General features: G+C 40.0%; 1 protein-coding gene across 1 annotated transcript in view; it reads right to left on the bottom strand.

Annotated features, from left to right (window-relative positions):
- Nucleotides 1-18,103, bottom strand: part of zc3h3 (zinc finger CCCH-type containing 3) — a 72,891-nt gene that overhangs the window by 25,761 nt on the left and 29,027 nt on the right. The window contains exons 4-7 of the mRNA XM_015019330.1: nucleotides 14,798-14,948; nucleotides 5,300-5,463; nucleotides 1,630-1,681; nucleotides 1,081-1,236 (exon numbers count right to left, since the gene is read on the bottom strand). Of these exons, the coding sequence (XP_014874816.1) occupies nucleotides 1,081-1,236; nucleotides 1,630-1,681; nucleotides 5,300-5,463; nucleotides 14,798-14,948 (523 nt within the window). The remainder of the gene's footprint in view (nucleotides 1-1,080; nucleotides 1,237-1,629; nucleotides 1,682-5,299; nucleotides 5,464-14,797; nucleotides 14,949-18,103) is intronic.

Genomic DNA, 18,103 nt, shown 5'->3' with positions numbered 1-18,103 from the left:
ATACCTCAACACAGGCTAATGACTCCTCAGAGGAGCTAGACCAACATCAAGGAAGCCAATTTTAAAAATTGGGTTTAAACATTAAGTTTGATCATTCATTTACAAATTACATATTCTATTCTTCCACTAAACTTTAACCCAGTTTGTGCGTCAGACATTATATAATTTCCACAAGAGAAATAAGTCACTAATGTATTTGTCACATGTGTGGCACATAGGAAAACATGTTGCATTAAATACTTTTCCACTTGTGTGTGTGTGTGTGTGTGTATATGTTATACATGGCGGCATATAACATGATATATATATCATGACACAGCTTCAGAAATGAAGCATTTGAGAAAACAACTTGTTCTACTTGTACTACAGATTTTACTACACAATATATGTGTCACATGTGTGAAGCACATTATTCCATAGTGTTATGAACACGTGAGGTACACAGTAAAACATTTCACATGTGAAAGGTTTCTTCATTTGTGTGACATACAGTATCATTTACACGTGCAATCGTTTACTACACAATATCAGTCACTTAATACGTGGTAAAACTTTGAACAGGTTTTAAACAGGCTTCATTTTAGCCCAAAGGTTTTAGATGTGCTACACAAGTAGCTCCTAGATTTGCATATTCAGCAATTTCTCAATCATGAGGCAACAACAAGTCTAACTGTATCAAACATGTTTCCCATGTGCAAAACATTTGCTTTATGTGTGTTTCATGATCTCACAGGTGATTTACCATTTCAAATGTCAGATGTGATGAAACACATTCACATTTAGATATTTAACTGGGTGCATTGAGTAAAATAATTAAGGCAAATTATGTCTTAATTATTTAACTCAGTTGAGAAAATTTCACTTCAATTGAGAAAATGTAGACCTTACATTGTGTATTTTATTGTTCAGGGAAGTTCTCCTTCCATTTCTATTAGTCCTTCGATAGTCACCTATTTTTGTTTGTTTGTTTGCAGTTGATAAAATAATACAAATGAACTTAAGTGCAAGTATTAAAAGGTAAAGTTGAAATTGGAATCCCTCGTTTGTGTATGTTTAGTTGTTCTTGTACATGAATGTTACCTTGTGCAGACAGCCACTTTGTCCGGATCATGTATGAAGGGACAACTTGTGCCACGGTTACACTTGCCGAAGCGGTTGTAATACATGCAGTACTGCTTTTGTTGCTTTTTCTGACGAGCGTGTCTGATGATGGCGATACTCCGCTGGACTGCACGACTGGAGATGGACAAAGCACAACAATCCACAATAAACATTAGGTCTGAGGTAAGACAGGAAACTTTTCAGCACAGTTTCTGTTTCAGCTCCGGACCATTTGAGTGTTTCTGGGTAAAGGTGCTCTCCATATACTAATTTTAAAGGATTACTTCTGGACTCATAGTCCTGAGCTGATGGCGATGAAAGGCACTTAATACTGTGGGAGAGTGAGGAGGATCAAATGCAAACATGCTGGCTGGATTTAGTTTCATGAAGGTGCTGTCATTTTAAGAGCGCTAGCAGGATGACCCATATTTAACTGTAGATCATTTAAAACTTTGATAAACTTTTTAAAGCTGGCACTGCAAGAGGAATTAAAATGATCCTGCAGTGTAAGAGGATATAAACCGTTACCTGGCTAAATGACGGGCCAGGGCCGGAGACGTGTGCGCACTGGAGGACTTTCCTGAGGAGGAAGGAGGGACAGACATAAATAATTCAAAATCTTATGTTTATGGTTTCACACAAAACACAAAAAAATCGCACTAATGAGTTCTGGCACTATTAGCAGAAGCACAAGAAATATGCACATCTGTGCTATTGTTACACTTTGCAGAGATTAGAAAGGTGAGCACAACATGATTTTTTTATTTGCCACACAGTGACAAGATTTAGAGCTGTTTTTCACCTAACTAATATTACTGTATATAGTCTCAAGAGTAAAAACAACAAAGAAAGAATAATTCTTTTCAATACACATATTTAAAAAAATCTTATTTTTTTAAGCAACCAGTTTATGTCAATGTGTGTGGTGCTAGAATTCCATAATGCCAACACATATGTCTTCATTTTAGGAAATATGTATACTGGATAAAGAAAAATATACTTTACGTTCCAAAAAGTGTGTTTTTATTTATTTATTTTTTTTTTATCTCCAAATAAAATCTTTAGCTTTTTAGCGGTAATCACAAAAGTAAGTAGTCAAATTTTACCTTCACTAATACCTTTGTACAGTGAGGTTATTTCTGATACGTTTAAGCTCTGTGAAATCTGTTATTTACCTAAAGCATCCAGAAGTCAAAAACTTGCAAAGATAACTGAGCTTTATTTGAAGTTAAAGGAGTTTCAACAAAGGTCTCCTTACCTATGCAACCAGGTTATTTAACCTTTTTTTTATTGTTTTCCCCAAAACACTTGTTGGCTGACAGCTGAATTACGAAAATTATGTCACAAAGTTCCAGCAAATTTAGAAACAAAAACAGAATTAAACTTTTCAGAAAAAAAAAAAAAAAAAAAGCTCAAGACCAAGAGCCAACTCATGACCAGGACCATTTTAAAGACCATTACTATGATTGTAACAATGTTGCTGTAGCAACAAGCTTTTCAAGAAAATCTGAGATTACAGAGTTTTTAAACCTAAAAATGTTGCATTTGAATCCAGCCAGAAGCTTCACAACAAGTTAGAGTAAAAGAAAAGCTACGTCTATAGTTGAAAAAGAAATCCTCCAAAAAGTCTAATTTAAATGAGAGAAGAGGGCGGTCTCCAGACGAGACTGCAGTACAATAACACCAGTTTAACATCATCTATGGAGAAGATGGTGTCAAACCAAACCACTAGAGAACACCATATATATTAGCATGGAGACACTTTTCATTAGACAAATATTTTCGTCTTTTTTAATAAATCTTGTATAATATTCCAGTTTTCTAGGAAACACATTTTGGAGTTTTCAATATCCATCAGTGATAATTACAAAGTCAAATAAAAGCTTGAAATTTATGAATTTCAGTAAGGTTTTCAATTTAATTATTGAAACTTTTCAATTATATTCTAGTTTAATGTGAAATATAATTTCTTTTTAGCAGCAACATGATGCAAGTTGAATGGTGTCATGTAGAAATGTCGGTTCAAATAAATTCCTGTAGCATGTTCTACCATAATAAATACTAAAAAAAAAATGTTATTTGATTTACTAACAACCCTGGGAATTCAGCATGTGACCAATTAAAGCATGAACAGTCTGTATAAACCTGATCCAGAATTTACAACTTCTCAGTCACCCTGGTGCACATTCATAAACTCCTTCAAATTGAAATATGCTGTGAAATGTTAGCACAATATTACAAGCAAGTACATCCACATGGTGATACAAGCATGGCTGCATATTTGAATGAGCCCAAAAGAAGTCAAAAGTTTTTATCCATTAGTTATTCCTGTGCAGCTTTCTTATGTTTTAGGTTCAATCTGAAAGATAAGAACTACACTCTATTCACACCAGATGTGACAAAAATGAAGCCTTCAGTGTTTGCGTGTGTGCGCGCCTGTGTGTGTGTGGACACATGCAATAAGAACCTGAGAGGTGACGGGATATTTATACTGTTGTGGATTGACACATTGGAGCCAAGACAAATCGTGACGTCCCTTTTTGGTCCGAGGACATCATAAATAGCCAGCGGATGAAAAGGTGTGTCAGAGTTGGAGGAGGTTATGAGAAGGTGAGGATGTTAAGGCTGCAGTTTATCTTGATCGTGATGCTAAATTTGGAACTTTCTGGCTCACAATGCTCTCCTCAAGGATCAGTGCCTTGGCGTTGCTCAAAGCAGAGGGCGGAGAGCTTTTCAAGATGTGAAATCACAGCTCCTGCTGGACAGAAACCTGATGCATGTTTCAGGAGGATGCAGAAACAGCGTGTGAAAAAGCATGTTGGGATGCCAGTCACGAATTGAACAGAACACAGCTCTTCAATTTCACCTGAAGGTTTAGTTGCACAGGAATGTGTGAAAGAGAGGCAGGGAAGGGAAGTAGGGAGAGAGGCCGATCAGGGCTTTAATCTGCGCCATCCACTTCTCCAGGCCCTCCCCCTTGCCGCTCTGACAGATGACAACTTTATTATTTCAGATGGCAAATCCAGCCTGCTCCCCTAAGTCTATTAGGAAGTGTGTGGACGGAGCTCCAGCCACAAACATGAATAAACACGGCTGTATCGCCGCAGCATGTACACACACCTACAGTCACGGACCACCAGCAGCAGTCCTCATCAGAGCTGGCTGTAAAACCCAAAGAGGCTGTAATTTTAATACCAACTGAAATGTGTCCACATCGCTGAATGAAAAAAGCTAAAAACCAAACAGAAGCCTGAACAGCAGGTAAGATTTGTGGTCCAATTCACTTATTCTTTTCTCAGGCTGCTCCTGATTGAGAGCCAAACTCTTAAGTTAAAACCGCAGTAGTCGTTGATGTATAAGGTGATGTACTACTTTGTTGGTATCGTTTAAGGTCCTCTTTGTTAACCACAAAGCTTTATAATGATCTATTTCAAATAACTGTTTTCTGGGATGCAGTTTCTAATCAAGGCACAATTTCAAAGAGTTTATAAAACAAGAAGTGGGTGAAGAAATTTTACCATTAGGACTGTTTTATTTTTGTTTTTTTTAACTCTAATTCACATGTTTTCCTTCTGCATCACTATCAGCTTTATTTACCAAGATTTTGCACACAAGAAATGTGACTGTAGTTACTGTCAAGTGATCATCAGGGATGATCAACCTAAAGGTAAAAGTCTACACAGTTTGTGTCCAGGATGTGTGGGGTCACTAGAGATGTTATTTCCGGACTCTAGGCCTGTACCAGGACGGACTGAATAATGGCAGTGTCTATTACATTACTTTCTGATGTAAGCAGAGAAGAAAAACTGAATCATCATGAGCTGGAACACCTCATCACAGCTCAGGAAGTTGGTGGAATCCGTGCAGCACAGATGTTAAGCAGTTATCAGAAGTAGTAGTGAGTTCAGTGAGTCACAAAAAAAGGCTACATCTTCAATTAATTTAGAGTTTTGTACAAGAAATGTTTGAGTTTATATGGAATAAAATGCTGATACTGACTTTTGTAGCAGTTGTTATACATTTTTCTCTCCGTTTCTGTGGAATGGTAACACATTTGAGAACTCGTTTCCTCATCTTTTGATTTGGAGTAGAGTTTCCATCAAAAGACATGAAAGAATTTTGAGCTTTACCCAGTTCTTTAAACACGCCTCTATTATTTTAGCCACAATTCATGTGTGAGACTTCTGACCACCTGTACCTCTCCGGTCGATTGACGTTTGCAATGCCACTGTGCGGGACAGCTTATTGGCAGACACCCGGTACAGAGAGCCTCGGATCCAGCACATCTCCATCCCCATCCAGCGCCGGCTGGATGGCTGGTGCCTGTCGTGAGGAGATCGTAGGCGGTTCTGAAGGAAAGTCCTGAGAGTAAGGGAGATAAGGTCAGATATGAAGTGAGGCTTTTATATGATAACAGTGATCAGTTTAGTTTGAGTTAAACTGTTTAAAGTGTTCAGATCTGACTGTTTGAATCAGAATATTATCAGCTCATCCCTCTGTTAATTCCACACCTCTTCCACCCTCCAGTTCTTCCACAATACCTCCCCTATTCACTTTATGTTTCCCATCCTGTAGTCGCCCCCTCCCCTCCCCTTCCTCCCATGTCACAGCACTCTGTTAAATTGCTCCTCTAATGGAAAGGACGGCAGTGTGGAAATGGAGAGAATTGAAAAGAGGAGAGGAGGAAATCAATGAGATAATAGGCAGGGCAGGGGGCCAGAGCAGCGAGGTTGGCCCCTACACTGGAGTGTACAGACCATACACACAGACACACACACTCCTGCTACAATATGTACAATGCACACAATCACAGCTCTCTGCATCCAGGATCCAGTCAGTGGGCTGCTGCATGTGTGCGGCGGTTGGACATGGAGGCTGCTGGGTGGTGGTGGGGTGGTGCAGGGGTTATGGCGATAAATTGCGCTGTCCTGTCACTTCTATTTGGGGTGGATTGGGGCTGGTGTGCAGGGCGCCGCTGGTGGTAATTTGCTGCCGTATTTCAGATGGGCTGGAAATGGGTTTAGAGCGAGAGTTCACGCCTCCCATTACCGAGAAAAGAGAGGGTTACCCCGAACGCACGGCCCGCACAAAACAACCTGCGTGGACGTTTGGCGCGCGCAGGGCTGCTGCACTGTTGCAAATAACGGGAAAAAGTAAATATCAACTCTCAGCTGCGTTCACGTCCATGAAGCACCTGAGCGTGAGCCATAACTCAGCAGCACAGACACTCGGTTTCACTGCTACAAGATCAGTGGCTGCCCTACACGGGGCAAATGCAGCCAGGGGAGCCGTAATGGGGGCTAATGTTGAAGCTCTGACTGCCACCCAGGGAGACTTAAACAAGAACAGGGTGGCCCCCACAACCACAATGGAGGTTAATGGGCATATGACATGAGTAGTTAACACAGACAGCAGTTAACCCTGACACAGGGCTACAGTCTGCGGGGGGCTCTGGGAGGCCTAATGCTCTCTGTGTTAGAATGTTTATCCACTGACTTTGAATGTCAGAGTGACAGAAATACTGAGCTCATTGCAGTTTGTGGTGTATTTATGCGCCATCAGGTTTCAGACCGATCAGAGATGATCCCACACACATTCCTGTTTGAATGTTCTCTGACTGAGGCACCTTCTGAAAACAAGAATGTCATGTTGGGACAATTCTCCTCTGCTTCCTTTTCCGTCACACAAACAGTTCCCCCTGATCACCAGCTGTTTACTGTTACAGTTCATTGAAACTGCAGTGACTTTGTGAGAGCATATGTTGAAATGGGGAACTCTAGGATGGATGAACAGAAAATGGATGGGGAACGAAGGATGGACAGGTGAATGATCAATGGATAGATGTATGGATGGATGGATGTACAGATGGATGGATGTACGGATGGATGGATGTACGGATGGATGGATGGATGGATGTACGGATGGATGGATGTACGGATGGATGGATGTACGGATGGATGGATGGATGGATGTACGGATGGATGTACGGATGGATGGATGTACTGATGGATGGATGGATGTACGGATGGATGGATGGATGGATGGAACTCTAATCTCCTTCCGTCCTGTTTTCAGAGACCTCGTTGGAAAGTGTTGTGGTGATTCACGATGCATTGCTGCATACATGACGCTGTTGCACTCAGACAGCCAATCATGATCCAGAACGTTTTCAGGTCAGGTTTAGATATGCATAGTCATGGCTGAAAACTGCTGAGGTAGAAATATGCATACTTATAATAGAATATAATAATTCAGTTATACTAATGTAATAGAATCAAGTACGGAATTTGTTCTTTGAACATTCACATAAAATTGATTAGGAAATAAATGACAAAGCATAAAAGGAGAAGTACTTGGAACTCAGAGTTACAGCTTACGTAAAGAGAAAAAAAATGTCTGTCAAGGCACCCAGCGCAACAGCACAATTTCAAAAGCATGCGCAGTAAATGTTCCCCAAGGGAATAGACGGACTTTAACACTACACTTCCCACAATTCAGTGCAACAATAAGAGCTCATTAAAGTGTAAATGAGATCAACACTTTCAACAAAACATTTTTTGTTGTTTCAGTACTAATAGAGAACAAATTATAAAAGTATCAACAGTGCATATACCAAATCAGTTTTCTATCTTTTACAAGCTAGAAAATTCAAGTAAAAGGATGAACTTACAAGGTAAAAGGAAATCAGCCTGAATGTTAAGAAAGTTAGGATGTAGTTTTCTGTTTCATTGCATTTGACAAAATTACCAGAGAAACATCTGGAATAAAAAGTTGCATTCTAAATTTAATGTGACAAGTAAAAAGTGTCATCAAGTTTTGTTTTAGCTGGGCTTCATATATGTTTTACAGCGACTGTTCTATAAAACAACACTATATAACTCTGTTCCTAACAGAAATAAGGGCGATCAATGGCAGAAAAAAACTGAACAAATACACTGAATGCCCCCCCCCCCAAAAAAAAAATTAAAAAGACCCATCAGAAAAAGATTACACTTGGTGGACTGCCTTCAGTTTTGATTGACACAGGTTGAAGCATTTGGTTTGAAAGCTTCTGCAATGTTACAAGATTTACATCCATCCAATGTCGCATTTATTTTTCACCAAGATTATGTACTGATGATAGGCGAGTCTGGCTGCTGTGTGAAGCCTTCTCAAGATCATCAAAGAGATTGTGTTAGGTCTGGACCATGGAGGTCGAGTCGTGAGAAAATGATATCCCAGACTTGCTGAACTACTCTCACACAACATGAGGCCAATGAATCCAGGCATCGTCATGGGAATATGTCTGTGACATTAGGAAATAAATCCATTGACGGAATAAGCAGGTCATTAAGAATATTCAGGTACACTCCTCAGTCTGGGCAGATAATGTTGCTGAACCTATGCCTAACCAACTACAGCTACCCCTGATAAAAGCACTGCCCCTGTAGGCTTGGAGTAGTCAGTAGCCATAATGGGTGCATTACTTCATCTGCCTCTCTTCTTACCCTGATGCACCCATCACTCTGGAAGAGGGTAAACCTAGATTCATCAGATCACATGACCTTCTTTCATCACTCAAGGGTCAAATCTTTATACTTCTTGGCAAATTGTAGCCTTTTTCTCCAGTTAGCTCCATTGGTTACTGTAGTTACATATCTATTCATTCCCAATCCCCCGATTCCCCTATGCATTGAGTATGTGGAGATGATCCTAGACAAAACAGCCCGTTTAACTAGTTCTACTGTTTATCTTTAATATGATTTCACCAAACGCTTGAGTGATTGCAGATCATGATCATTCAGGATTTTATTCCCTACCACATGACTTCCTCAAAGAGAGTGGTTCCTCACTATTCTTCCAGTTTTTATTAATGCACTGCACAGTTCTCAACACAATTATAGTAGTTTCTGGTATCTCCTTAGATGTTTTCTCTGCTTCATGCAGACTATCATATTTTCCTCACCCACAAGATGTCTCTCGAAATGGTTGTTTAAGAAACAAGAAGCAAATTATTGCATCAGCTGTGGTTAAATAACTTGTTTCCAGCTGTAAGATAATTGCTCACACAATAATTATCCAATATCCTATTTGCTTAGTAAAATGTGGGTATCAACTTTTTTTGGCCAGGTTGTGTATTTTGACTGTTGCTCTTAAACCTCTCTTTGTAAAACAGTCGATCCGAAAGTGATCATTCAGACTGTGTTGTCGGGTCAGACCTTACAAAAACGGAGATTGGAAATCGTAAATACAATTCTGATCAGGGCTTCATATCTGTATTATTATATCAGTTTATCACATGATTAAACCACAAGTAAAAGTTTGCATTTACTTTTTGAGTAAGGATATACTTCAAACGTCGAAAAATAGAAACAAATCAGCATACATTATCTGTTATTATCTGACAGTGTCTTTTAAGTCTCAAGAATGTTTTTTTAGGCCCTTAGGTGAGGTGTGTAATTTTGCATACCTTGCCACCTTTAGGTGTGATTTAAAAAAAAAAAACAAAAAAAAAACTGGAAGATGATGTCTGGAGGTCAAAGCAAAGAACTTAAACTCATCAAAAACGAGCAGTGAAAAATACAGAGGGAAAAAGGAAGAAATGGAGGACAGAAAGAAGGGCAAAAAGAAGCTCCCCTGAGACAAGTGTGTTTGTGTGGGCAGGTGTGCGTGTGAGTGTGAGTGTGAGTGTGCGGTCAGCTTGGACTGCGCGATGCACAGATAAAGGAGAGCGCGATTCAGCACTACGGGTTGATGAATGATCTGACTTTTGTTTTAGTGACAGGGAAGAATTTGGAGGGTCGCGCGACTGCTCAGAATAATGCTGCCCTTGTCTATTTGTCTGCAACCCAAGCATTAGTGAGCTCATATTGGGAAACAGTTACCCTTGAAAGAAAGCACAGCAAAAACAGTCACCTGGATAACTCCGAAGGCAAGGACTGCTGCTCTTCTCCAGGTGCCTAACGGACACCAAGAAAGCAGAGAAAGACTTACCAGGAGTAGAGTGTGGTAAAAGGACCCACCGGGGGAAAAAACATGGGACTGTAAGCGACAGACAAATGACTAATGTGATAAGTAATGAGTAAATGAGTGAAGTGGGGGATAAAAGAGGATGTACAGGACTGGGAATGCGGGAAAAGGAGGAGAGAAGTGAAGAAGAGGGAGCGCTGCTTCACTTTATTGCCCAGTCTCTTACATCCTGTGCTGATCGATACTGAAGCACTAAAGAAGATGAGCGTTCGGACCAGGAGTGTGTGTGTATGTTTGTGTGTCCACAGATATACAGCATACACAGTCTCGAAGAAACTATACTTATGGAATCACTGCCATGTTGCAAACTTTGACACGAATGCGAGAAATAACATGGGAAATGAGTGATAGAAGATCCTAAAAGGGAGAAAAAAACAGAGAAATAATGCAAACAAAACGATGGAGCGTTAAAGACTGCATAAGAGGGGCGAATCAGGGGGGTGTGAGAGCGATGAAGAAAAGCCCGGCTTGTAATTTATCCTCCAGAGTGCATGCTTTACGGCTTTCTTAATTCAACTCCTGATACTATTAATGGAGTTAATGTTGAGATTATATCTATTTTCTGGTGGCGGGGCCTGAAATACTGCAGTTAAGCCCACCCCCTCCACTTTCCTCTTTCAGACTGCCACCCAGCAGTAAATCACCCCCCTGGCTCCACCATCTTCTAAAACTGGGTAAGAGCATGGCGTACTGGGTAGAGTGGCTCACTTCTGGAAGTACTTAGGAATTTCAGAGGCTTTCTTCACAGAAGAGTTTGGACTGTTCAATTATTTTCCAAACATTTTGTAAGACAGCAGTAAGGCATTTAGAAATCCAAATTATGCTCATAAAACCATGACTTCACCCATCTCAGAGAGGCCGATACATTTCAAAAAGTGTAATATTTATCAGCTAAAAAAAAAAATAAAAAATAGTGTTCATTTCCATTTCATTCCATGTAATAAATTATGTTAGTTTAAATAATAATAGTTCAACAATTGATTCTTTTATTAGCCAGATGAAACAAAGCCATGTTGTGAATTTGACGATGGTTATATTTTATTATATGCATTTTTTGTTCGGCGTACAATTTAGCTTCCCTTAAAAAGAGACATATTTGGCTCTTTATTACTGGTAGGTGCTCACAAAAGAAAAGATGTTCCCGTTTCCTGGCCTCAAAATATAATAATTCCCCCAAAAAACGGCTTAATAGAAAATGAAAAAAGGCTTTAATTCTAATAAGATCATTCCTTAAGAGAGTGCTCCTACATACTTTCATGTAAAAATAAGAAAAAAGAAAGACAGAGACAAAGAAAGGAAAGATATTGGATAGTTGATGTGCTATCGTTCATGCGAGTAAAAAAATCACTTCGATAAGGAGGGTCTGTTCAATTGTTTTCTCTATACAGAACATTGCAGACAGAATAGGCAAACTAAAGGTATAATGCAAAAGTTTTTTAGACTTTTATGCATAATGTTATGCTTAAACTCTATCTTCACTTGTAAACTATGTTCTATCAATGTTCTTAAAGTGCCAACAATGAGATTGCAATTATATTGCAGATGGATGTCAAACTATACATCTAGTTGATTTTAGGCTGCTTTCACACACAAATCAGTTTGGGTCAATAAAACATTACAAGTAGCTTATTTGGTCTGCTGTTAATTTGCAAGTTAATGGAGTTCCAAAGTGTTATTGTAGAAACCCGTTGCTGCAGAAGTTAAAAGTCTCATTAATTTTTCCCATAGTCAATGTGATTTGGCTTTGAGTTGCCATATATTTCCTGAGAGGTTGATCAGCAGCAGACTAAGATACTTGCCTATCAGCCCAAATGATTCATAACTGCGTCTGAAAACATTTGGTCGACTAATTAAACACAGTGGCATAATATCAATGCAGACATTAAAGATAACTCTGAACCTGCATTTGGCAAGTAAGCTGGCAATACCTTACTTTTAAAATCTGCAACAACAGTGCTGCATTTTACCTGACTTGACTACATCCAAGGTCTGGGGGATGTTGTTGCATGCTGACACTGGAACATAGATGGTGTCAGAAAAAGTCCGATTTAAAAGTTGTGGCCAAAGACGCAGTAATGGCAGAGGGGCAAAGCACGGATAGAGGACCCAGTCCAGTAGTCACAGGTTTGAATCCTGGCCTGTTGATCGTTGCCAACTGCCAACAACCCACTTCCATGTCCACTCAGTTAAAAAAAGGCCACCAGAGCCAAGAAAATCCTTTAAAAAATGTTGGCCAAATATGAAAATTGATGTTTTTAAATTGAAACAGCCATTCAGCCGTTGGAGTTGCTTCCTGCTTGTTGTTTATATAACATGTAATGTAACATTCACAAGAGAAGAGGTTTTTAGACTAATTAGCATTGTTACAGCTCGGCTCAGATAACCGCAACAAAAAACTGGGAGGGCACGACCTTTTAGAGGCATTTATTATTAAAATGATGTTTAGGGGTAGTGGGCGGCGGCCCAGAAACCGCTGCACTGATCTTTGGACATGAACCGGCTGGCCCTCACAGGTCTCAGCATCTGCTCCCAGGTCCGGTCAAGTGACACCTCCATATTTGCTCCATTCAAACCCCAAACTGGTTCCCACACAGTGTCAAGCGTCTGACATGCCCCACATTGTCTGGCTCCAGCTGTGCCTCCACCTCTAGAGCGCTTGTTCCATTCATGTCAATGATTGATGTCATGTATAGATGACCTACAAGTCAGAATAGGTGGTGTTCTTCATTCAGTTCAAAAGGAGACAGACCTCCAAAACACACTCCATACAAAGAAACCCCCAAATGATTTTCTATAAACTTTGCATTGGAAAGTACAGATAAAATCTCAAGTTTTTTTTTCTAACTAAAACCTTTACTGTGAACAGGAGGTTTAAACATACCATAAACATATGTTTGAGAAAAAGGACCCTAGAGGAAAAACAACTCTATGGTTTTTGTTTGGGGGTTGTTCTGGGCTATGCAATAGTTACAGCTTATTAAGACACTGAAAACTATGTTGTCCTTAATCGAATCCTTAAAACATCTAGGATTTCTACAGATTGACGGTTGCAGTAAAGAACATCAGTTTCTTTACATGAATGACAAAATCAGATGTAAATCTAATTTAATATTTAACTGACAAATTAAAAAGTCCAGAGTCTCCAGTCAGGTCAAAACTATTTAGACCTTGTGTTAAGTTGCTGGTTAAGGCTGTAGTTTTTAGAGCAGTATGTGGTTCAGCGATGAGCATGAACAGAGATAAGAGCTGAAGACCTATGTGGACCAGGATATGTAGGTGTGATAGGCCAAAGATAAAAAGCAGCACTCAGTAGTTAAGAGCAACGAATATGAGCTCATGCACCACTCAATAGCATCAAACTGATAAAAGGAGCTGCTGGTCTTTGGAATTCAACTGATAGATAAGCTTGAGACATGAACAAGTCAGAGGACCCCATCCCAGAGGACCTGACCTGTCCCCCTCCCTTCCCATCTCTCTCCTCAATTGTACACACATGGTGATATTTCACAGCATGTCAACGGGCTCAAATTGAAAATCCCTTGATGAATCAATATTTACTGCAGCAGCTAAATGAATAGTAATAAGTCACCAGAGGCTGCGGCCAGCCACGCTCCAGGCCTCTCTGTCTCACCAAATCTGGATTATACAAAATAATGGCCCCTCCCCCGCTTCCTCAACTCCCTCACCCCTTCAAAAACATGGTTGGACAGCATCAAAAACTAATAAAAATTAGTGAAAATGTACCATTATAAACTTTTTTAAATAAACAAAAATAAAATATCCACAAGTTCTTATTTGGGTATATAACCTTTTCAAAAGACATGAGCTGGAGAGAAGTTTCCCTGAAAACCTCAATTTGCAAAAACTTGGGAATATATGAAAAGTCCATAAAAACAGTAAGAAAATAAATTTATGTGAAATGTCACAAGATTATCTTTACTGTTGGACCAAAAAGTAAAAATTACATTATAACCCCTTTGAGATTTTACTTGCCCTTTTCTTGTTCCTCTTTATAACACATGACGCCATGGTCTTTCTTCCACACAGCTTGACAAGAAATCCTCCTTCAAGGTCTGGTGTGCCCAACTTTTTACTCTATGTGTTGCCTTAGCAGGACCTGCTCGGTTGCAATTATGCAATCCAATAGGAAGTATACTACTTATCAAAGTAAAATGTGAGACTGCCTGTAAAAAATAAGGACACTGAAACAGGAGATTTTGAAATTTTGCTTGCCTGAGGTCATGCAAGTATACTCAGGTATACAGATCTTTGTGACTAAACGCACATCTGTAAATCCGCCAAAAATGGGCTGAGAATGAAGAAATGGAAAATCCTAGGACAAGTCAAAGCCTAAATTTTGATCTCATTTAGCTATTGTGAAAACTGTTACAGACAATTGTAGTGGTATATCTGAAAGACTACCAAGCAAAAACATACATAACTCGCTGTTGGAAAAGAGTTGGAATTTAACAAATGGAGGGATTTACATCAAGAAGTATGGCACAAGATATAAAAGCTCCACTAATTGTTAAAGAAAAGTGGTGCTATAATGACTTACGGAGGAAGAGCCAGCCATTGTGGGTGGAGTTTACTGATATCAACATTTTATTCTCTAATAATTTCCTTCCCTTTCCATGCTTCCTGCTGATGCCTGTGATAAAATAAAACAAATGCCATCGTAAATTACCTGGCTGACTGGATCTTCCTGGCTCGCCAGGAGAGCGCTGCGTTGTAGTGCGGGGTGTGTGCAGCACTTGTACCCGGACGGGTCACCATCTTGTAGCGGGTCCTAAACACCCGCTTGGAGGCAGGGCTTAGATGGGATGTGGAGACGGCATCTGTGGACAGCAGTAATTAAGAATGGATGAGTCTGACCACACACAAAACAGAGGCCATGGTAAATCTATCCAGTCAGCATATCAACAAATGCACATTCACATCACTTCAAACACACACACACACACACCCACACACACACACAAGTTTGAAGACTCTGGCAGGTGTGCTCTTTAATAAGCTTCACATATAAAAATGAAAGGGAATAACAGAGGCAGAATTTTTATGAGTCTAATAAATCATGTGTTCTGTCTCTCTGTGCTGTGCCTTCATCCCTCCTGCCCAGCCTCCCTCCTTCCTTCTCACTTTAAGTCTCATTCGTTATATCTTTTTACAAATCCATCAGAGAAGACGCACAAGACTAGAGCGATTGGAATGGGGAAAAAAGAGGGGCGCTTGTGTTTTTATTTATTTATTTGTCTGCATATCCATCATGTTGTTTTATGAAGGCCTTGCCTGGATGACACTCCCACACAAAGAACTGAATTTACATTGTGGATAATCGGAGGTCCTGTTCACATCAGTTTACCAAGACAGAAGGAGTCGCAGGAGCAGAGTGTGTCTACTCAAGTCTGTAATAAAAAGTTGGTAAGGTTTTGTTCTTTGCAGTTGCCAAAGCTGTTCGCTGCATCTAGTTGATGCTTCGCACAAAACCCTGAGCAGTGGCCAACAACTTTTATTAACTCTTCAGGCAACAGAAGATGCTGAACTGTGTTCAAATGAAACAGGGTTAGGATTCAATTTGTTTTAGCTTTAAGTTGCTTAAACTTTTAAGCAACTTACAAGTTGCTTAAAAGCAAGCTAAGAGAAGAGCTCATCAGAATGATCGCATCTAAATTGTAAAAAAAAAATTAATGTTTTGAATTGGTCATGTCAAAGTCATACTTAAAACCAGTCAAGATGATGTTGGATGACGTTAAAAGGGCAATTGTAAAGTGAAGTATTATGGCTGAATTAAAACAATACTACAGAGAAGATTGTAAAGACTCCTTGGTAGTTATCACAAACACTTGATGATGGCAGTGGTAGCCATGAAGCGTGCCACAACCATTAATCAGGAGACAATTGCTTCTTCCCACAGAGCCAGGCTGGTTTAACTGAAGAAAATCTGAAATCCCTTTGTGTTATTAATATAAGATTTTAAGTGGTATGAGTATATCACTAGCACCACATTTTTATTAGAATAATCATACTGCCCAAAATGTCATCATGTGCACTTCTTCCCCCTGCCTCTATGGCAGAGACAGCACTCAGTCTTCCTAATGAGCGAAGCCCACAGAGCGGTCGGAGGAGTGAGAGAGGGATAACAGATGAGTTTATGTATCTGATGACAAGCTCACTTTGTATCATCTTTTTCGCACAAGTCTTTAATAACCCACACCATTTTAATTAGTGTCCAATAGCAAAGCATGAACTACAAAGCTGTGGTAGCAAACAATACACTGATTTCCACTTTCACACCTTCTGCCTCCCCTCCCAGGTGTTATTTTCATTTGTCAGCCGCGTTGCAGCTCTGGATCAGCAGGAGAATCCATCTCAGGCAAACATTTAGCTCAGAACAAATCAGAGTTATGAGAGCTGCTGAGACATCCACTGAAAAAAAAGTGTAGGCTCACACGTGAGCACATATGAAGCCTTTAAATTAACATGTGCAAATATAACATAATGAAACCACTGTGAAGCAGTTAGTAGTAACATAACACGCAGTCTTAAGCTGATGAAATAAAAACCTGTTCTGAATTAAAGGCTAAGTACTGAGAAAGTAGAGATTGCAGCCATACAAAATAAGTAATAAATAGTTCTTACATTCACTTTTATCGTTATCACAGCACTACCAAAAAATGTTCAGATAAAACTTTAATCACCCACTCCTACTGGAAACATTTTTTTTTTCCCCAATATTGGGACCATGTAGTAAATTCCATTCTACAGATTGTGAGGGTTAAAGGTTGAGTGCTACGTTATCAAAGAAGAACACAGCAAAGGAAAGGACAGTGAAGAGAACAAGCGCAGTGCTGCTGGTTTTTAGAGAAGTAGCTGCCCAGCTTGAAGTTACTTTTCTCCCACATCTGTATTACAGTCAGTGTGATTTGCGCACCCAGTCAGATGACAAATAGGGCTTGTCAAAGGTGTTGCCATGATTCCCACCCTGCAACCTCGTACACGCCCGCCGTCGCTTCCCTAACCTGGACCTTAATCCGTCTCTAAATCCTTGCTGCCAACAGCATGATGGTCACCATGTTCGGGATGCTGACACACAGCTGTTCCACCACAGCTGCTGCTTAATGGCACCTGGTGGTAGTGTTTGTCCTTTGATATATATTTGAGTGTGTGCGTGTGTGTGTTTGTATGGGAACATGGATGGATGGACGGTGCTGCGCTGATTGTAAACCAATGCAGGTTGTGTTGGTTGAGTGGCTCTGGGAGCACTGGGGTCTCAATCTTCCAGTGAAGGACCATGACCAATGAGCATGTGAACACACTCACACACACACATGGGGTCTCAATCTTTCCTTAATAGACCTTTGACAGTGGACTGCCTTGCAAGTGGCGCTCGGCTCTAGGAAGACGCATGCAGCTCGCACGGCGCCCATCCATCTCTCCTTGATGCACTGCCGTGAATCCACAGATAATCTACTCTCGCTGCCTCACCATGCACTCATCGCTCTGTCTGCAACCAGTCTCCCAACTCGCTCACGTGAACGGTAGGTTTAAAACGTTTTCAAACTAATCCCTTTATGGGAGGTTTTGTGGCAAAGTCTCAGTGAAAAGTTAAAGTTTCTACAGTGGAGTTAATTTATTATATTTTTTAGATTTACGAGTAGGTTGTTATTAACAAACACACTCTGGTTTCCAAGTTTTCATCTTATCACTGTCATTTCTGAAGATTTATACTTTTTACTAAACATGGCTGGCTCTACAGTAAAAATGTAGAGGCAGCATTCTGGTTTATTTAAAATAAAACAACCACAACCTGCACAACTCTCTGTCATGTCTCCTCTATGACTACAGGCCTGATCCGCTTCCATTAAACCAGCTTAAAATCTGGTCAAAACTCTTAAAAAAAAAAATCACTCACTTAAAGGCTGTTTTGTCAGCATAAAACCACAGATGGGGCATCACACGAATGGATCTGAATGTGATGAACAACGTAGAC

The sequence above is a fragment of the Poecilia latipinna genome, unplaced genomic scaffold (assembly GCF_001443285.1).
Source record: "Poecilia latipinna isolate Pla-1442-1.1 unplaced genomic scaffold, P_latipinna-1.0 Scaffold81, whole genome shotgun sequence".
Classification (NCBI taxonomy): domain Eukaryota; kingdom Metazoa; phylum Chordata; class Actinopteri; order Cyprinodontiformes; family Poeciliidae; genus Poecilia; species Poecilia latipinna.
This window is presented reverse-complemented; position numbering and strand designations above follow the sequence as displayed.